Source organism: Syzygium oleosum, unplaced genomic scaffold (assembly GCF_021117445.2).
Source record: "Syzygium oleosum isolate NSW1041296 unplaced genomic scaffold, Sole_v2.1 Sole_v2.54, whole genome shotgun sequence".
NCBI classification, from domain to species: domain Eukaryota; kingdom Viridiplantae; phylum Streptophyta; class Magnoliopsida; order Myrtales; family Myrtaceae; genus Syzygium; species Syzygium oleosum.
The window spans coordinates 519,853-541,863 of NW_026607538.1; the positions used below are offsets into that span (position 1 = coordinate 519,853).

The 22,011-nt window shown below is 39.2% G+C and overlaps 2 protein-coding genes across 5 annotated transcripts; both read right to left on the reverse strand.

The window, feature by feature from the left end:
- Positions 1–2,127: 2,127 nt before the first annotated feature.
- On the reverse strand, positions 2,128–11,488 carry LOC115686360 (laccase-14-like). Of its 4 annotated transcripts, XM_056307513.1 has the most exons (9): positions 11,406–11,488; positions 8,171–8,462; positions 5,077–5,783; positions 4,440–4,594; positions 4,113–4,354; positions 3,878–4,003; positions 3,055–3,646; positions 2,504–2,853; positions 2,128–2,395 (listed from the first exon to the last, which is right to left on the reverse strand). In XM_056307513.1, exons 3-9 carry the CDS (start codon positions 5,158–5,160, stop codon positions 2,256–2,258), a joined length of 1,689 nt encoding a protein of 562 aa, XP_056163488.1. In that variant the 5' UTR covers positions 5,161–5,783; positions 8,171–8,462; positions 11,406–11,488; the 3' UTR covers positions 2,128–2,255. The 4 variants fall into 4 exon arrangements, with proteins under 4 accessions (XP_056163488.1, XP_056163491.1, XP_056163490.1 ...); XM_056307516.1 differs by lacking the exon at positions 8,171–8,462 and having other exon boundaries at positions 11,406–11,462; XM_056307515.1 differs by lacking the exons at positions 8,171–8,462; positions 11,406–11,488 and having other exon boundaries at positions 5,077–5,411; positions 5,635–5,783.
- A 365-nt stretch (positions 11,489–11,853) lies between these two features.
- LOC130136902 (uncharacterized) lies at positions 11,854–17,715 on the reverse strand. The gene is made up of 3 exons (XM_056307476.1): positions 17,364–17,715; positions 12,565–12,745; positions 11,854–12,396 (listed from the first exon to the last, which is right to left on the reverse strand). The coding sequence occupies exons 1-3, from the start codon at positions 17,713–17,715 to the stop codon at positions 12,108–12,110; spliced, it is 822 nt and encodes a 273-aa protein (XP_056163451.1). The 3' UTR covers positions 11,854–12,107.
- Positions 17,716–22,011: the final 4,296 nt, after the last annotated feature.

Here is a 22,011-nt window from a genome sequence, read left to right on the forward strand (position 1 = left end):
AATTTTGTTCAATGTAGTCCCTAAACTTTAATCTAATGTAAAATGTGATCCTTGAACTTTTAATTTGTTCAATGTCATCCCTGAACTTTTGGTACATGTTCAATTCAGTCCCTGAACTACATGAAAATGTTCAATGCAGTCCTTTGCATTAATTCAAGCTCAGGGACTACATTGAACATTTTCATGTAGTTCAAGGACTGAATTGAACATGTATCAAAAGTTCAAAGATGGCATTGAACAAATTAAAAGTTCAGGGACCAAATTGCATATTAAGCCAAAATTCAGGGACTGTTTGTGTCATTATCCCGTAATGTATTTAGGACTTTTTTGCTAATTTCCCCTATATTTGATTATGGATGATGACCGGAATTGAAAAGACCTTTTGATTCTTTATCTTTGTATCTTATCAACATTATTAAGTTAAAATGCATACAAAATGATTGTGTGGTGTGCTGGGCATTGAAAAGTCATTTTATTGCAAAAGTACAATTGAGTCCTAAAACTTGTTAAATTGATATAATCAAGTTCTTTCCTTAACTCTGTTCACTTTGGTTAACAGAAACGGTGAAATGACTTTTTTTTTATTTTCTTAAACACGCTGCCCACCAAGCACCACATCTAAAAATAAAAAGAAAAAAATTTAAAAAAATTAAGGAGAAAACGAATGGGGAAATACGAACTTGCAAAAAACGAACTCTAACTGACAAGGATGAATTACGAATCTGCAATTTATAAAGCTATTCTTAATAGCAAGGTCGGATGTGTATGTCCACGAATAAGATCATCTGTTGCAAGACAAAGGTCCCCAACATTTCTAAAATATGAATTTTGTACATGTGAACTAATGATGGAATTTAGTGTTTCTTTTTGGGTATCTACTCAACCACTCCCCTCCAATTTGCAATATTTTTATGCCACCCTCTAAATGTATTCACACCTTGGTCACACTATAGTTGGAACCCTAAATGTTTATCTTCTGACAATGTCATTAGTTTGGACTGGAATTATCATAGATGGACCACATCTTTTGGCTACATAAGTGGATGTATTGTTATTAAAATGTAGCAAGTGATTATAATTAAATGACGTATGTATTTTATAGTTATTTGATTCTGTCCAACTGTAAAAGTAGGCAATATAATTTAATAAAGCACTTTTTATAGGCACTTCCTAATCGCATAAATTCCCAGAAACACATGCGCGCACTTTTAATTATTCTGTGACAATCGATATCATCTTAAAGTTAAGTGAGCAATTTTTTATAGAATAGTGAAAGAATTTACAAAGTTTTTTTTTTGTCGGAACAATTTACAAAGTTCATTGCTTATAGTTTGTCACATTGTTTAGCATACTAGTTTTATTGACCAACGTAAATTATACCATACCCTACTCTTATTTTTAGTAACTTAAATTTTAGAGAAGAAAGATCATAATACCGATATAATCATGCCGACAATCTTGTTCAAGAAGTAGATTAACCACGACAAATTCTAGCGGACAAAGCTCAATCCATAGTTCGAGATATGATGAGACCTTCATTAGACATAAGGTTCCAAAGAAAAGACAAAATTTGCACATGTGATTGATTATCTATCTCAAGTACATCTATTAGCCTAACATCGCAATCAAATTGAAGAATTCCTACAAAGATCTGATTAAAGATAGTGATTACTTTCAAATAATTTCTCGTGCCAACAATCGTCTTAATACATCTAAGATGATGTTCAACTTATCATTTTGTTGGACTGTGAATAATCATCGCAATTTCCTCTAGCTTTCTCTTTCAGCATAGAGAATATGATATGATCTCTTCATATCTCTTCCGTCAGCAGAAGAACCCCATAAGAAATATCATATTTCCAATGTCAATATGGCATCAAAAGTTGATTTATTTATGTCAACATCGCAAGTTGGCATCCATTTTTGGCTAATGACGTTGTCAACTACATGTGCTCTTTTACGCAGTAAATTGATTTATTTATGCCCATTGTTGTATTACAAATTTATTAAGAAAGGATAGTCAATGATCCTTTCAGTCAACATGGTTGAAAATTTCACCCCTATCGATGCACAAATGCATTTTGAATCACTTGTCGTACAAAAACTTTGTACATGCCGAAACAAATGTTAACATCGAAACTTATTTAATTGATCCAGAATTGCGAAATTCAATACACAATACAGATGATTTATTCCCATTGGGATGTCGATAGCCTTTTGCACTAGCAATGAACTCAAAGCAAACAACATCCGGATCAAGACACGGTACAAGGAGGCATGTCTTTGGGCGGCGGAAACACCTTCTGATGTTTTAACTTCCCGTCTCCGACGACGAGGACTGTGTCCATTCCCCAGCTCGCATGGCGTTCTAAATGACAGTGCATGAACCACACTCCTACAAGCACCCGTAAAAGAATAATCTATCAATTATGCATTCAAATACAAGTCTATATCCGTGCTAACTATATGTTTCTATGTGTTTCAACCGATGAAATTATAGTACCTGGATTATCGGCTTTGAATCTGATCGCTGTCCACCCATTTTTGGGGAGTCCGACAGTGTTAATATAGGGTGGATCCACCGTATTATAATCTGATACATAGGAGTCGCTGAAATTTCCATCGCCCATTCCGACGACATAAAAGCTATAGCCGTGTAAATGCATTGGGTGATTTTCTGCTGCTCCGAAATTGGTCCCTTGGAATCTTATTTCGACCTCCTCATTATAGTTAATCATCAACACGTCGGTAGTCACATTGGCAGCTTCCCCTAAGGCCGATACGTTCCCGGTGTAGTCGAAGACGAAAGGTGGTTCATCCGAAAATGTTTTGTTGTAGACTCCTTGTAGATTGCTGCACACACCACACAAACATGATGTTATAGAGACATTTAGATGTTGAATTATGCCTCCGCTTTAAGACAATGAAAGTTTTAACCAGTTAATTTGGTTCGATTTGAAGAATATTTCAGCCCGAATCAATTCTATCGGTCTGAGAAAGATATTCAATACTAAAATATAGGACCAAAATTGGTAGGTATTGCGATTTACGTACTTGTAGTATGCTTGGAGAATGCTAACCGACGGAGCCCAAAAACTTATGTTGTTCAAGCTTGCCGAATGCATAGTGCCATCTGGACCGGTACATGTTTTATTAGCAGGACATGGCTGCTGATTCACGGACACCGCGATCGTAATGTTCCTAGTGATTTTGGTCGGAACCGTGGACGGATGTTCTTTGTTGTTCAAACTCCTCAACCGGATAGTGAAGTTTCCGGCGTCGCTCTTGTTGGTAAAACCTGGAAGCTCGGGTAACACAGGAGTCTCCGAGTGGTTATAACTGCCATTGTATTGGAATATCCCCCTCGTGACGTTTTCATTGGACGGGGCATTGGTGTCCACGAATGGACTGAATACCATGTAGTAGCGACCGGGGGTTTGGTTTGCGGTGACCAAAACGTCCATCGTTTGACCAGGAGTTATCATAAGGTAATTGGTATTAAGCGGCTTTAGATAAGCTCCGTCCATTCCGACCACAGTGAGATTGTGCTTGGCTATACCGAAGAACATCTCTTCGTTCATCCCGGAGTGAATGATCCGGAAGAGATATGTTTTTCCTTGCACAACCGTTATATTGTACGCGGAACCTGCAAAAGGAAAGGAAAACGCCTTAGTAAATATTATTGATGGAGATCTTGAAATTACGCGTACTATATATCAATCACCACTAACTAGATTTAAGGAATAATAGTTTTGCAAGATCTCATTTCATTTATTATATAGGAGTAAGGTTTTATTTCATTAACTATAAATAAGACCTTTTCTTTGTAATATTAACAACATATATCACACTCATATACATACACTAGAATTAGTACCATTAGAGCATGAATAACTGTCCCCTGGTTGACCATTGATGGTATAGGCCACGGACAAGTCTGGATCTCCACCGGATGCAAGAGCCTCGTCGATTATGGCCTTTGTATCTCTAGCATACCATTCAGCTGCATTCCAAATTATAATTTTGTTAAGAAAAACAATACGAACTGTTATTTGTGCGGGTGCTAGTGACAAATTTATTTTTATCATTTAAGTTAGTTGAAAATACAATACCGATCACAATCGTGTGTTGTTTGTCAAACTTGTAAGGGAAGTTGGTGCCGTTGACAGGCAAAATGATTATAGGGCCATGTACAGTGGCACGTGTCCAGTCGCTGTGAGCGTGCCACCATAGCGTGCCTTCTTCTTCGGTGAGTACGACTTTTTGAAGGAAGCTTGAGTTCGTAGGGATCGGGCACTGCGTGATGTTCTCCGGGCCGTCAGACCAGGGATACCTTATTTGTCTCACTCCATGCCTACGCGTGTATACAATATTAGGAGAGAGAGAGAGAGAGAGAGAGAGAGAGAGAGAGAGAGAGAGAGATGTGGTTTTATTTTTACCAGTGAATGGTGACTCCATATGGTCCTATGTTGGTGACATTAACGTAAATAGTGTCGCCCTTGTGAGCACGAATCTCCGGCCCAGGAAATAGACCGTTCACGGTCAATACAGTCCGGTTCGTCTCGCACAACATCTTAATAGGTGTCTCCTTCACCTGCAACAAAAATTAACCTATAAATCTTGGACCATTATACACATGAAACAATCTCTCTTATTAAATTGATGCGGAATCGTTTCGGAGCATCATTATCTACGAATAACATTAATTAATTCAAAGGCCTCATCTGCACTTTCTCATGGAATAAAGACTCGAAATGGGGTTGGAAACCACCTCCCAAAAAAATAAGTAAATAAATCATACAACAGTAGACATTTTTAGATTACTACTGAACTCTCAAGAAGTTGAAATATCCAGGAAAATGCAAGCAGTTTGGTGTATGAATGCTCGAATACTCGGCCTCAAGCATAGTCCAACATTTAGATAGCTGAAGATTTAGATGCGAAGATCATTGGTGAACTCCAATGCATCTAAAAGTGTCTAAAACTTGCAACAAATGCGCTAGTAGCCGCTAAATGTTCTGCATAGCCCAAAAACGACGAACTTAAAGTGCTCAAGAAGGAGATGTTCCTACTCACCACGAAATGATAGTGGAGGACTTTGCCTTGAGCCATGCAAAAGAGCAGGGTCAGAGTGAACCCAAGCCCCAGAAATCTGCCCATCGTCTCTCCCTCTCCCTCTATCTTTCAACAAGACAAAACTGAACTTGTACCAATCACTTGATCCAGAACCAAAAGGGAGACTTGTGTTTCGCTCGGTCTCTTTCTTCCTGTGACCTTCACCTCCCATAGAAGGGGGCTTTTTATAGGAACTTCTTTTGATGTCTGGTGATCTCTGTCTGGGACGCTCTCTGTCTGGCCCCACATGAAAACGAAGTCGTCGTATTGCCCATCAAACAACGTGTCCTATGACACTACAGCAAATAAACTATTAAAGAAATAAAACGAGCATTTGTCTTTCAAAGGCTCGTGCTCATTTTGCCTGCGTTTCCACGAAGAAGAAGATTGGTTAAGGCACCGCGGAGGAAAGGGCTGATTAGCTTCTCTTGCCTTTTTTAGTCACACCGGCAAGAAAGAGAGAGGATTTAAAAACATCCATTTCTTTCCGCGCTCATCAACTGCATCAAGGCTGCTTACCGATTCTTGTTTTGTTCTTTTCTGGAGAACTATAGGCGTCGACGTTTTCGTGGAGGATTGCTCGTAAAAGAAGTTTCGCAGCCACCTCCCGTGTTGTTCTTCTTGGACACAAATCGACCAGTCCCATGATACCACGGTGAACAGAGCCACTGGAAGTCGAGAGATATCCGGTTCAGCAGAGAAAAATTGAATTTTTAAAAAGAAGAATCATAAGACAAAAAATGTTTTTACTTGTGAATCACCACATACAGCAAACAAAGACAAAGAATAACTCGTACAGAAGTCTAACTAATAATGTTCTGCTGGTGCTGTAGTCCAAAAGGCAAATTTGTGCCTTAAGTTGATGCTTTCTCTTGTTTAAAGAGCCTTTTCAGGGCATCTGTTTCGGTCAGGTTCAGCAATCAAACAACGAAACTTTCTTTTAAAATGTTTAAACTAAAGTTTTACCGATCGAACATTTCCCTAAAATGTACGACTGTCTTTTGAGAAACTCTTTTGACATGACCATCCTTGAAAGTGTGTAGATACTTTTTTTGCCAAAGAATGTGTAGATTATTGAAGTAAAAACACAGCACAAATATTACCATTCTCCCGAAAATGAAAAACATCAGAAAGAAAACTAAAAAAGAATCATCTTCAATGTTCTCCTCACTTTTAAAAAATAATGTTCTACTGGTGTGGATTACTTTCTTTTCTTCAAAAGAAGAAGATAATGAAAATTGCAAAAAATAGGAATTTAAAAGCAAGTTTGGTTTATAATTCCATCGTGAAATATTAACTTATAGACATGGCTACTTCTACCAATTTTCTATGAGATCTATATTGTAGGGTTTTACCTAGACAGAGCTGTCTCAATTCCTTCGCGAAACGGAAGCGTGTACGAAATCTCTCTTCTGATATTGCTCTTGACATATAAGCATGCAAGATCACACATGATTTGACTAATGGCACACGGTGTGGATCATTAATTTGACTAGGGATTAGTCGGTGCATCCGTGATTTGTTTCGCCAGTTGTACCAGCCCTACAACTTTATAATTTGCTAGGATCTACTTGATTGGACGAGATGCATGTGGTCAACTTTCTTTACAAAAATGAAAAGGACCCCCTGAGCTTCAATCACAAGCATTTTTCAACAAAACATGGTCTAAACATTGTCACGTAATATTAGCATCCATAAAACTTTCATGGAAAATCTCATCTAAAGGTATGAAGTGGGCCGTTTTCTCTGGAGAGGGACTGGAGTAAAACTTGTCTCATATAAGGTCCCGAGGTGTCCAACTTATTCTCAAATAAGGCTCGGCCAATCAAATCTTCACCGGCCGGTGAGCACCTGCAACTTTCTGTGGTGATGTCAGGGATATTTTCGTTCGGGGCCCTTTTTTTCTCATCTTCTTTGTTTTTTTCTGTCTTTGTTTCTTCTTCTTTTCACTCTTTTTCACTTCCTCCCGCACACTGGCTGAATTCCTTTGCGACCCCCGCCATGTCTTCGTCGGGGTCGGCATCAATGAGGATGTCGAGAAGCTGCTTATGACTACAGCCTCAGCGTCATCAACACAATGGTCCTGAGGGGCCGGTTGCGAGAGACCTGGGCTAGGAGGAGCTAAGGTGCGCTGGGTTGCAATGAAGCTTTCAGGGAAGAGACTTCGATTTCCTATTTTCCCTTCACACAGGAAATATTATCTATATGAAATGCCTACCATATACTTTTGTACATATGATAAAATTTTGATCTATAACAATTCTAAAGAGTCCTTAAGAAAGTAACCCGAGAAACTCAAACAATGAAAGAAAAGGAAATTTGTGTGATCCGAATAATTAATGCTTCAACAATGAACCTCGAGATGCCACATCCGCAATCCTTGAAAGTCATCTCTGGATATATTTTTTATTCTTACCATTTCTTTTATAATCTAATAGCATCGACGTGAAAGTCTAGCGGACCTTTTACCTGTGTAGGGGCCCTAATCTAGAATAATTTACATACAATTAGTGGGGTTCAAACATAATTAGTGGGATTTTCTGACAAAAAAAGCAATTAGTGAGATTCAAATAAGCAATGCACCCAATCAACTGAAAATTCTCGAGTTTTTACTTTTTGCTTAATTTAAATATTGCAACAGACATACTTTGCCTCTTTCTTATCCCAAAATATCTAAAACTCTCACAATATACGCATTTGACTCGTAAATTCACATATAATTTTTTTTCATGATTTTTTAAAATTGGGATAAAATTCTTAATTTTGACAGGATAACAAAAGGCTACTTTTAGCTTTTTGAAAAATGCAAACAAATAAAAAAAATTCCTTGAGAGGATGCCACATCAACAAATCTAAAAGTCAATGGTTCTTAGAGACTGGTCACCACGGCCTCTACGCCTCACCCGCAGAAACATTTATAAACCCCCGATTGCACAACATCAACAATCCATCCAAATGAATCATCACGTACTAAGCATTTGTATTTTCTCGTTTTCTTCCAAATTGACAAACTTCGACACATAATTATCAGTTTGGGAGGACGGAAATGTCTTACATTGCATCTAATAATATCTCCCTCGTTGAAGATACCGAATGCATACGATTTGAGGCGTGTAGACACTTTCCTTGAATTGATGTTATTCTTCCCACGATGTTGCCTCCAAAACCGGAGAAGATCCCGATCGCATGGAAGTTTCCTCGTGCATTTCGACACCATTTCGTGGGCATATGTAACTCACTCCTCCAGCAATCATTTTCTAATCGACATGTTCCCCGCACAACAGAAGACATCATTTCACACCTCAAGCGCCATGATTAGAACTTCATATTTTCCTCGGATCCATACACTGTTCCAGAGCACGAATGGATAACAATGGTGTACCTTTTTATTAATCAACGCGCCACGAAAAAATTTCAAAAGTGCCGTAAGACTAACGGAACTTATTATCATGGCGAAAAAGAAAAAGAAGATATATACACGGAGCTTATTTTCAATGCATATAATAATAAGACATCTTTATGATATAAACTAGAGTATACCATGGCGATTATATTAAACGTCTATATCATAACTTAGGAATGTGGATGAAAGATTATTCAAAGAATTAGTAGGGTCGGTAACGTAATCAAGAACCATGGGCCTCATAAAACGTGAGATTCTAATTAAGTGGTGAGGATATAATTCCTCGTGAATATAAAAAAGATAATTCCTCACAAATTTTTTAATTTTTGCGTGAAATTTTCAACTTTTAGCGGAACCAATGGAGTGGGTTGCTATTTTTTTAAGTATGAGAACGACACTGATGACCGTACTATCACTTGATAACAACAACACGAAGACAAAAGCAGAGTCCGTAGGAAAGACTGAAAATGAGCTCACGTTGTCGTATATTCAAGCTTGTTCTTGTGGAATTATCTTGCGTAATCGCAGATTAAATCATTAAACAAGGCCACGTGGGGGCAATTAGAAGATAAGCGTAACGTGGCCAACCTGTTAATCACTACAATACTAAATTAACTTGTGGCCTGCATGGAAGTGACCTTGTTCTTCAATTTATTATAATATTCCGTAGGCCGACTAGGTGCAGTTGATCAAGTTGTGTCTCATGTAATAATTATATCTGCTGTGCGACACGTTTTGGGGTAAATAATGTGGAACCTGACAACATGAATGAGATCATCCTGGTCAAAGAGAAGCCAATGATTCGGTCCAAGGTAGTGAAAAAAACCTATGACAATAAACGTCGCGTGAAAAAAACCGGATCCTAGAAGGCCAGATCAAACGTGGAAGCAACAGCCTTTCGGTTCAGGAAATGGAAGAACTAGGTAGTGAACCGGCTCTTTAGTCACAACACAACTAGGGTATTGCTCAAATTGGTGTGTAGGGATCAAATATTCCCACTCTTAGCTCTAGAAATTACGAGATATTGCATGACTTATAAACTAACTATGTAGACCGAGTCTATCTCTACCATTTATTATGCAGCTCCGCAATTAATGGTTGAAATGATATTGGTCCACGTGATCTGTAAAAACACGCGTGCAATGACTTCTCTGGCATCACCACCAATGATGGTGTGTAACATAATAACAAGATGAGCGTTAAAACGTTATCGTTCTTCATTGGATCGAGTGATGATTCTATTTATAGATGTTGCTCGTATTTGACCTGCTAATGCACGTATGGAACGTGCATCAATCATCTTGCTCAAAGATTTGATCAAGAGGAGTCTAGCTCTAGCACTCTAGGTAGAGGCTGGCTCTAACCATTTCCAGTTGATTCCAACCACATAGATGTAAACAAAAGTCATACAAATAGTTAAGTAAGAAATGATTATTTAATTTGTAAAAAATCTCCTTTATCTATCCAAAAGGATCTCCACGACATCAGCTGGTCATGGACCACCTCTTTCTTGGGTCAAATTTATTTAGTGCGCAAATCATGGCAAAATGTTTAGCATCCTTTACTTTACCGTGTGTCCACGTTGTGTATCTGTTTCTTCATTGTCCCGATTTGTCACGCAATTATTAATTAGGACGTGACTAGAGTTGAATAAATGATTTCTTCCCAGGCAAAAAGGGATTGCACATGGAGCTCTTGGGAAAAAGGAAAAAACAAATATGCTAAGGGCAGTAAAATTATAGTTTTTTTTTTTTTTGATGATCGGGAACCCCGCACGGCCGATAGCGGGAGTAAACCCCGGGCGACACGTCTGTATACCACCACGTGCACCAAGTTAGTCAGCCTGCGGCCGGGAATAAAATTATAGAGTTAATACCACAAAAAAATCTCAAATTGGTACACTTACGATAAATTTATCCCAAAAATTATATGATCTCGTCTTTATGCATGATGGCTATATTAAAATCTTAATACATAGGAAACGAGTAAAGAAAAAGGTTTGGTTTTGCCCAAGAAGAGTGACAAAGGAAAGGACGACAACACGAAATAATGGATTGGCATAGTGGAGTTTATCATAGTGCTTTTAGCATTGTGCGTGAACTGTAATTATTATATTCACCCCAAACGCATAAGACGTAGACCCACATGGCGGAAATGAAAAAACAGAGAACCATAAATTAATTGCATAAGCCTTTTGAATGATGTCGAATTCGATGATACCGCCAGGCTGTTGCTTTGGATGAAGATACTACCGAAGATTCTCATGCGAGGAGGAGTGTCGGCATGACCAAGCCATGAAAAGATGAGTTCGACAAAGTGACGCGTTAAGATTGAAAACAAATGAGCTGCATAAAGCTTAAGCTCTTGATAAAACCATGTGACATTTCATATTCGCATGTATTCTCTTCCCCTTTTCGAGTTTCAGAAGGTGACGAAAGGAATTACTTGACCATTGCCCAACATTTTTTTTCCGTAAAAAGCAGTTTACAAGCGGGAAAAAGCTTGATTTCACTCGCCCCGTGTGTCTATCGGTCTCCAAGTAGACTTGTTTACAAGCAGGAAAAAAGCTTGATTTCACTAGCCCCATTTGTCTATCGGTGTCCGAAGTAGGCTTGGCTCTTTTTATGAAACAGGGTGCATCCAATTCATATCTCACCCACACTTCATATTATGCGGACTCTATGTAAGACTTACGCAACATGACGAGTGAGAAGCCCTGGTGCACAATCGGGTAAATGCAATAATTGCTTGTATATTAACTGCGCATATGAGTTCTGAGTGTACACGCGCCAGTTAGGGACATATTGGTACACACCATACAACATGAATAAGTGAGATAGAGTAGCACAAGAAATTGAACTTGGGTAAAACAAGACAGAAAGCTTACCTCCTGGTACCATAACATTCAGTGCAGTCGTTTGATATGTGTTGACTCGAGACCTCTATGAGAGGGAGGTTATGGAGAAGCATAGGGTTGTCAAAATAACCCGGTCAAACACGATCTAACCCGATCCAACCCGAATCAAACAGAAAATTTTCGTATTGGGTCAGGTTGGGCCTTAATTTGTTTGGGTAACAGTAAAAACAAAGCATCAGCTTGTTTTGGATCTACCCGAAACAAGCCCCATCCGAAACAAACAAAAACTATTTGTTCTTCTTGCACCCAAGCCCACCCGAAACCCTATCTTCTTCTTCCGTTCCGACAAGAGTCTTCCTCTGAAACCATTTGTTCTCCTCCTCCTCTTCCTCCTTCTTCTTAAGCATCAACCTCGTCTTTGCTTCTGCTTCTGCTTCTTCTTCTTAGCTTCTCATGTGGGTTTCTTTTCCTTAGCACGATCACCTGCTTCGGAATCTCTCTCTCTCTATGGCTTTTGGGGTTTGATCTGGGATTTTATGTGGATGTGAGATGATTTGCCGTTTGAACAAATGGAGGAGGAAGAGGTTGTCATTCTGACCTTCGGTCGCGCAACGGCGCAGTCGCACTCTCAAACGCCTGACCTCCGGTCGCGCAACCCAGACCACTCGTGGAACCATCTCTTCCTCCAACTCCTTTGTGAAGCTCGCCAAGAGCTCCGAATCTGCAATCAGTTCACCTTCCAGGATGCTCTTGCCCTTCAACCTCTCGTCTCTGTTTCTGCCCAAGCTCGCTGCGACGTCTCCTCCCTCGAGCTCGAGCCAGAGCCAGAGCCTCTCTGCCTTGACCAGAAGATCCTTCTCTTGCAAGAGCCTCTCGGCGGCCCGACTCCTCCCCGATGTCCTTTTTGTCTTTAACTGATCTATCGCCTTTGGAATCCTCAGCCATATTTGGTTTATGATGCTTCTCCCTCAAGCTCTCTTCCCTCTCTTCTTCCAATTTCTTCACCTTCAACTGCAAGGACCTTTGTGCCGAAACAACAACAAAAAAAAAAAAGAAAAACGAAAAGAAGAAAACTTTTCTTCTCAGATCTGGTATTCATTTTCATCCCGACGATGACTTTTTTTTTAAAAAATTTGGTCTTTGAGAAAAGGAAAGGAAATACTGTAGAGACCGAGAGGCAGAGATTTACGGGATGGATACGTCATAGCGTTGGACCTCCTGCTGGAGCTCAGCAACGCGAAGCTTCCGAAGCTCTTCAAGCCAGGGGATATGGACCACTTTGTCCTCGGAGGAGGAGGGGGCGGCAACGGCGTCGTTGTCGTCGTCGTCGTCGAGGGTGGCGTTGGGGGAGGGATGGGGGAGAAGCGGCGCTTGAGGTCAAGGTACCAGAGACGACAGCTGTCGGGGTGGTGAGGGGGAAGGAGCTCCGGGATTGGACTTCCAAGGAGACGGAGTCCCAGGTGTGGAAGCCATGGCGCTTAACGGCGCAAGCGTGGAAAAAATTGACGAAGTCAATTAACACGAAACCCGACCCGACTTGACCCGTCTGTTTGGGTCTTGTTTCGGGTCGGACCAAACACATATGTTCATTATTTTGGGTTGGGTCGGGTATCATGAAAATCCGACTCGACCCATTGACACCCCTAGAGAAGCATGATGTGTCATGATAAAAGGCAAGGGAAGAAGAGAGTGAAGAAGATCTAGACTTCATTGCATTTAATCACCAACTAGAAGACCCAGCAGTACATGTACATTCCTTTGGGAGCATAAGATGTACTACATAGTACAGTGTACTTGCCCCCTCACCATCACTATGATTCGTCAAGATCTTTTAGTTTAGATTACTTATCATAGTTAGCAATTTCTAGAGTAAATGGGGAACAAACCCAGGATCGAGGGTTTGTCTTCTTGGTTGACTTCAAGAATTATCCTCCGATGGTCGTTTCTATTTTAGCAATTATTCTCCGATGCACAAAAATATTTCGCCATGGAAACATGAAATTACCAGAAAGAGTAATGGAACTATCTATTTTATGTGCAGAATTTTATTGTTCCAGCACAAAAAATATGAATTTTCATCCGAGGTAGTAAATTTCAATAAGTGCTGGTAAATGTCAAAGAATTATTTGTTAGAAAAACGAATTGTGATGTTTCTTTGACTTTTTTCCAAGTAACTTGTTGATAACTTATCCCAATTTTATTGAAATTACCAATTACTTTTGTAGTTTGCAAATTTCTAATTTTTGTACTAACTTATCAAATTACAAATTACATTTCTTGTCATTGTTGAACCCGTGACTCTGGAATGCTGCAATGAGTTCTCTTTTTGTTTAAGATGTAGATGGTAAAATAATTATGAATTGATTAATAGATGTTATATCCATTTGTGCATTTGCGGTTTCTTTAGCAGTGAATCATAAGAGATTATTACCATCTTTATTTGTGCATTTTCATGTTTATTTACATCGGTATGTCGTTCATACCAAACAATGGATATGATTAGATATGAAAGCTTCTATTTTATTACTGTGATTCACCAAACAATTGATAAGATATAGCAAAATCCCTGATTTCTTATCATATTCTATCAAGTCGTATCATGGCTAAAGATCCAGACAACGAAATGCAGCCTAATATTTAAGTACCAACCTAAAATAGGATAAACTACCAACTTTTGTCAGATTAAACTACCTTAAGTTATCATGTCTCGTTTGAGTTATATACCAATGTTTAATTGTTCTCTATAATATATGAACTTTTCTATTGAGTTATCAATTTTTCTTTTTGTCTTGGTTAGCAATCCCTTATATTAAAAATCTAGCTTGATGATGTAGGTTGTCGCCGAGACCTCTTCAACCTCAGTTCTAGGTCGATCTAAGGTGGACCACAACATACAGTCTCGATCCGGTCAAAGGCAAAAGTGCACGAGAGAGAGAGAGAGAGAGAGAGAGAGAGAGAATTTCGGGCATAGATGTGAGCTGGGGCGGAGGCAAGGGACGAGTGACGTATGATGACGGTAGAGTAAGAAGGCCGACGATAGCGAATTAGCTCCATACACACCCTAAAAAATTAGATGACAAAAGTACCATTGTTAGTCTATGACCCCTTTCTTTATCACTCGGCCCACAAAAGACTCGCCTCTCGGTTGCACGACACTGAATTTTATTGAGAGATGGAGAGACATGGGATAATTATAATCATATTAAACCAAATTTTGTGACGAAGGCAATTTGGTTAGTTAACATAAAAACAATGTGTTTTAGTCAAATAGTGTGTGAGATAGGGGCACCCTTATTTTGCAGAATTAAATGTTTGAAAATTTCAGGGGCACCCTTATTTTACAGAATTAAATGTTTAAAAATTTCTAACATCCATAAAGGTGTGCTCTTTTTGCTAGCTATATAGAGATTTTAAATCGAAATAGAGTTGTCTCTACTCAAAAATGCATATGGCAGTCGGACACCAACCTGCTTTGATCTCTGTTTAGCTTTAATTCCACTGACAACGGCAAACTTTTTCTAATTATAATGCCCATATACCTGTATAATAAGTATCCACCTCTGATTTATTTTTTATTTTTTATGGCCCCAAAAATTATATGATATTATAGTCAGCAACCATTTTTCTCTTTTTGTCGACGAGCAGTCAGCAAGTGGCTGGATCTAACTACTACGTAAAATAATATTTTCTTGGGTAAGATGACTTGGATTATTTTAGTACAAGTTTATATAGTAATTAAACAAGTCAGATCTATTCATGGCCCAAAAAATAGATCTAACTTGGTCTCTGATTAAGCTTGGCCGGTCCATATGGACAAGTGACACTATACTTAATATCGTCACTGATAAATGTTTTGGACAATGACAATTTTTTTTTTATCGAAACAATGACAAATTAAAATGTCGGAAATATGGAGACTATTGAATTTTAAACAGACTAAAGTCCTCTTGCATTGATGACGTACCTAAACCCTGATTTTCTTTTATGTTCAACCTTTTCCCAAGGAAACTATTCTATTATTTCCGGAAGCGGCACATATTTTGAGGGATTCCTTTTGTTTTTTTGGAAAACTCGATGCAGTCCAACATAGTTTAATGTGTGTTGACACCTAAATTTTGGCAACACAGTCAGTCGTTCGTTGCATAAAAAATTAAGGGTCGATCCCGGTCCCTAGACAAAAAATTAGATAAATTGCATATAGATTAGGAGCATTTGAATCAATAATTAGGCTCATATAATTGCATTTGTACTGGACCGGCGGTGAATGGACTTGAGTGAATGGTCTTGAATTTAAGTCCGTATGAACGAAAACTTGGTCAAGCCCACATTACCCTTTAGGCGACCGAATTTATAGTTTTTATATTATTTGCCAAGGTTCAGTCACATAATGAATAATTGGCAATAATCTTTGGGGTATATGTGCGTACATGGATTTTGGAAAATTCGGTCAAGATTATGGAATGTGCAAGAGGGAAATTGACCACCATTTACGAGGAAAGAATATTGACTCCCCTATAAAAGAAGACTCATCAGAGACAGAGAGATGGGGGGGGGGGGGGCGCTTCAGAATTCACAGCCAAACGAGAACGTGAGAAAGAGAGAATTGGCTCACAAAAGGAGACACCCACCTTCTCCACTGCGAGAGAAAGATAAAAAGAAAAGTCAAAGAAGAAGGGAAGTGAGAAGAGAACGAGCATCCTCCTTCGAGGTTTTCAATTGATGGAGCCGCCCTAGCAAGCCTTATGCTGTTGTCTTAGCTTTTGTTGACACCTATAATTAGTTAGGTGGTCGACAACTAAAGTAAATAAAATAATAGACGTCAAAGGATGACGTAACCTGTATGAGATGGTTCACGCAAGCAAAATAGCTGGCAAGCACTGATAGACATCGGCGGGATATTTGAAATTCAGAACTGGTGAGCGAGCGCCAAAAGTTATCAAAGGAAATTGTCATCGAGGCCATCAGCAAGGAGAAGGACAGGTGTCAAGCCGGGAAGAGCTCGACAAAGGTCCTTGCTTCGGAAGTACAGGTGTCAAGCCATGAAGAGCTCGACGACGGTTTCTACTTCGAAAGGACAGGTGTCAGAACGAGAAGAGTTCAATAACGGTTATCGTCCCGGGAAAGACAGGTGTTAGAATAAGAAGAGCTCGATGACGGTTATCGTCCCGGGAAGGACAGGTGTCAGAATAAGAAGAGCTCGATGACGGTTATCATCCCGAGAAGGACAGATGTTAGAATAAGAAGAGTTCGATGATGTTATCATCCCGGGAAGGACAGATGCCAAAATGAAAAAAAGCTCGATGGTGGTTACTACCTCGAGAAGGACAGGTGTCAAGACGGTATGAATTCGACAACGATTACGACCTCGGATAAAAGATAAGATTGATAGCAGTTGGCAGACAGATCTCATTAGATGGACGGTGAAGATGAGATCAACGGTGGTTATCGAACACAATGAGAAAAATGGTTACCAAGTTCACATTATAAATAGCACTTGACTGCCAGAAGAAAGCTCCCCCCCTCCGCGAACACAAACCAAAATACTGTCTTTTTATCTTTACTTTCCAGTATCGCACTTTTAGTTTCCATAGCTATAGCTATTTATTTTCCAAGTCAGTAACTTTGTAATATCGTATCGATGAACTTCGAACACCGCCAATAATTGGACGGGTTCATCTGAATCCTTATAAATACAAGTTAAATTTCGTCATTGTACGAAACTAGTGTTATCAATCAAGACAATCAGATTCTTTGTTCATGCCTAGAACACTCCTATCTTGAATTAGACCTAGAACCCAGTTTCATCTAATAAAAAATCGAAGAACGACTTTTGGTGAATTATCTTTCGTCATGGGAACCATTTCCGGTGAAACATAATTTTGGCATGCCTAGTGAGACCTGTTTGGTCAGTTGGAGGAGTAACGATGGCACGCACGAGGAGTCAAAGCCAATTGGATCAGAATAACAATGTTGCAGGGAGTAGCGCACCCCTGAATCCTACTGTGGAGCGGGTGACATAGGCGGAGTCGTCGAATGGATGAACAATGGTAGAATAAGGACAAGCAAGAGGGATGGATATTCCCAGGCACCTTACTGAAGAACAGAGAAAGCAATTGGAACCGAATCCGGTTATACTCCCTATTATGAGAAGAATCATGGAAGAACAGCATAATGATCTAGGCAATTTAGTCACTAGATATGTGGCTGATACAGTTAGGCCATTCATTATCAAGGCGGTCCCGGAGATTACTGGCAGGCAGAGCTCATCAATGAATTCTACCCAGCCACAAACTGTCCTTATTGTTCCTCCCGGCGTAGTTGGAAGTCTTGGACAACCCATTGCTATGCTCCCTAGTATGGGAACTGTAGGATAACTTGTACCTTTTGCGCCACTAAGGATTCTTCAGAGAGAAGAGAACACGTTGGTAAGTCAAGCGTATGGCCAAGTGGCGACAAGTGAAGTTCAAACAAATGCGGCTAATGCAAATTTGGTTCCTCAGCATACTGCTCTGCACCAGCCGTATGACAATGTGCTGTCAAGTGGTTTTGCTGCTCAACTTAATCTCCCTCAGACTTTGTTTAGGCCAAATGCTAATGTAGAGGTTCAGGGGAGGATTTTAATACCACCGCAGCTAGTACAACAGTATCAAGTTCTACAACCGTCATAGCCATTGCCATAAAACTCGGTTCCACAATATCCACAACCAATACCACAATATCCATTGCCGCAGCCAATACCACAACCGCCAGTACCCCAATACCAAATGCATCAACCTTTGCAACAGAACCTACCTCAAATGATGCCTCAGGTTGTGCAGGCGGCTCAAGCAGTCACACCACAAGTTATGATCCCACCACGACAAAATCAATATGCAGTTGATCCAGTACTACGACAACATGGTGGTGAAGCAAGAGATTTTAGGCAGGTATACAAAAAACCATACCCAAAATGCATGGATGCAGTTCCATACCCAAGAGGGTTTAAGATGCCAGAATTTAGCCTGTTTACTAGTGAGGATGATCAGTCGATATAGGAACACATCAATTGATTCACTGCTTTGTGTGGAGATGCTACATATGGAGATCATTGGAAGATGCGGCTATTTCCATTATCATTGTCTAAGACTACTTTTACCTAGTGCACATCTCTACCACCTCATTCTGTATTTTCTTGGGATAAAATGAAAACGATATTTCATAGTCAATTTCAAAGAGCTATGTCAGATATGTCTGTGACAAATTTATCGGCTATGAAACAATATAACAATGAGTCAGTCCATCAGTTTATGTTTCGATTTAGAAAGGCAAGGAATAGGTGTCTCGTACCATTACCTGAGAAGACGTTCGCTGAGTTTACATTTAATGGTTTAAAGTTTGGTATTAGAGAAAGAATGGTAGGACATGCTTATTTTGATCTGTTTTCATTAACCTCTATTGCTGTGAAACATGAAAACTTTTTGAAAGAGAAGGATCAAAAGCATGTTAAACATGAAGTGAATTTTGTCGATGAAACATTGGTTGACGAAAATGAGTCAAAATATGCTGAGGTGGTAGTGGCAAAGATGGTAATAGAAAAGCTACATGCGTTCCCTACACTGAAATCAGCTAAGGCGAAAGAGAAAGGAAGTGTTATGGTCAAATTGAAGGATGTGCAATATTATTCCTTGGACATAAATAAGGTCGATGAGATATTTGATTTGCTTTTGGCTGATGGGCAAATCAAACTTACTGAAGGATAAGTAATACCGAGTAAAGAAGAGTTGATAGAAAAGAAATACTGTAAATGGTATCACTCATGGAGTCATAATACAGTCAATTGCATTATGTTAAGAAAGAACATCCAGGAAGCAACTCGACAAGGGAAAGTCAGATTTATGGATGACAAAGAAAAGGCTCCCATGGAGGTAGATGTCGACCTATTCCTTGTGATGACTGGAATGGTGTCTTTAAAGTCTAAAGATAAAATGACACAATCACATTTGTGTGCTCGGTGTAAAGAGGAGATCAGTTATGGCCTAAAAAGAAGGCATTTCTTGACACGGGTTTTTTCACAAGAAAAACGTTTTTGGGATCGATTCATACACCAGAATTGTAACAGGATGGCCGGATACTGGAATCGACTCTGAATTGCTCAAAACGTTGATAAATGTTGGAATCAAAATCAAAATACCCAGGTTATCAACAATTCAAGACAATGCCCAATAAAATGGAAATCTTTCAAATAACGGTATGAAGAGGGCGACCCGAGAATTGGAACATTAGGAGAACTCAGCGGTAAATTCGATTATTATATTGACTATGGGCCACCTCCCGGACATTCAGAAAAAGGTAACTGTAACTGGATGGGGTGAGGAATTTGATGATCTGCATGAAAGAGAGGTTAAGGAGACCGTAACACCTCATCGTTCTAGGACTTTGAAAGTACCTATTGATCCACCAGAGGATGAATGGTTTGAATTAGGAGAAATTCAAGGTCCAGAGAGCAATGTAACAAGAACTCAAAAAAAGGAAGTTACAGAGAAAGAAGAAGATGCATGAATTACAAAGACAGGTTAATCAAATTCATATTACTCAGGTTTCACCAATCCCTTACAAACCTAAGAAATTCCGAATTAGGAATTTGGTATGGAGAATAAATCCGCGGAACTCCAGTCAGGATCAAAAGAATGACAACTAGAGAAATGCTAAAACCAATGAGAAAATAGAATTTAGCCCAGCTACGTTGTCGAGATCGGCCTCTCCTTTAAGTTCATGCATGGTCCAAGCTAGGCTCCCATTGCAATATAAAGTAACATCTATCAATTCGACAATTGACAGAGATTCCGTCGTCGACAGGAAAGACAAAGCTGAATTTCAATTTGATGATCAAGAGAAACTAATGGAGTTTGAGAAACCATCTTACGAAGGGTCCAAATACCTTAGGGCACTTAATATAAATGCCATGATAGATGGACATCTGGTTTCCAAGGTTCTTGTCAACAGAGGATCTACTCTTAATCTGGTTCCATATAGATTCTTCAAAAAGATGAGAAAAAAAGATAAAGAAATTATCTCATCGAATATTAGTTGTTAGATTTTATATGAGAAGTGACAGAGGTCAAAGGAATATTCGTGGCTGATCTGACTGTGGGATTGAAAACTTCTAGAACAGCGTGTTGTTGAGGCAGATGGATCATACAACTTATTGTTGGGGAGAGATTACATTCATGGAAATCAGTGTGTACCCTCGACCTTTCATCAGATGTTTGCTTTTCTGGAATAGGAGTTGAGTATGTTAAAACTAATAGTAAGGCTCATATATCTTGGGCATATGTCTTAAGAACCGACCGAGAGTTAAGAAAGATACCTAATGATAATTTGTGTAATCGAGTCACTTAGAATTGACTCAAGGAATGTCGCATTCTGCCGGTTTGACAAGGGAAATGTCCAATGGATTCTCAAAGCTGACTTGGTGGGATGTTTAGATAAGGTTGTCCATGGAGAACCTTACATTATTGGACGACTTCAATAAGAGGTATATGGCCTATACGGCCGAATTAGGTAAGCAAGATGTGGATATTGGCGATTGCATCATGGAATTTGAAGAATCACCCCTTAAAGAAGACGTTAAACTGGTTGAGGCTCGAGACCCATTAATAGAAGTTGACATTGGGGATTCTCAAAACCATCGACCAATTTTTATAAGTGCATTATTGAACGAGGTTACAAAGTCCCAGTTAATTGAGTTGTTAAGAAAATATAGGAACTGCTTTGAATGGGATTATCATGAAATTTCATAATTAGGCCGAGATGTGGTCGAGCACAAATTTCCAATCAAAAAAGGGTTTCGATCACATAAGAAACCACCAAGAAGATTTGCACCGGAAATTGTGCATAAAGTTAAAAAAGAGGTTGAACGTTTATTGACAGCTGGTTTTATTAGAATTGCAAGAAGTGTTGAGTGGCTATCTAATGTGGTACCGGTTAAAAAGAAGAATAGGAAGTTAAAGGTGTACATAGATTTTCGTGATTTAAATGCTGCAACCCCAATGGATGAGTATCAAATGCCAATGGCGAATATGTTGATCGATTCGGCATTTGGCAACAAGATCGTGTCGCTAATGGATGGTCATTTAGATTGTAATCAGATATTCATATCGGAAGAAGATGTTCATAAAACAGCATTCCGGTGCCTGGGAGCTATTGGGACATTTGAATGGTTGGTGATGCCGTTCGGATTAAAGAATGCCGAGGCAACATATCAGAGGGCCATAAACTTTATCTTCCACGATATGATTGGAGATTTCATGGAAATATATATTGACGGCATCATCATCAAATCGGACCAGGTAAGTCATCTAACTTATCTCGAACGTGCTTTTATAAGGATGCATAAGTTTAAATTGAAAATGAACCCTCTTAAATATGCTTTCGGGATAAAGGCTGGTAACTTTCTAGGGTTCTTGGTAAATCAAAGGAGGATAGAATTAGATAAGAACAAAACAAAAGCCATCCTAGAGTTGCCACCACCTTTAAGTAATAAACAGTTACAAATGATTATAAGTAAAATAAATTTTCTGTGACGATTTATTGCTAATTTGTCGGGTAAGATAGAGGTATTTTCTCCATTACTTAAGTTAAAAAACCAAGATCAATT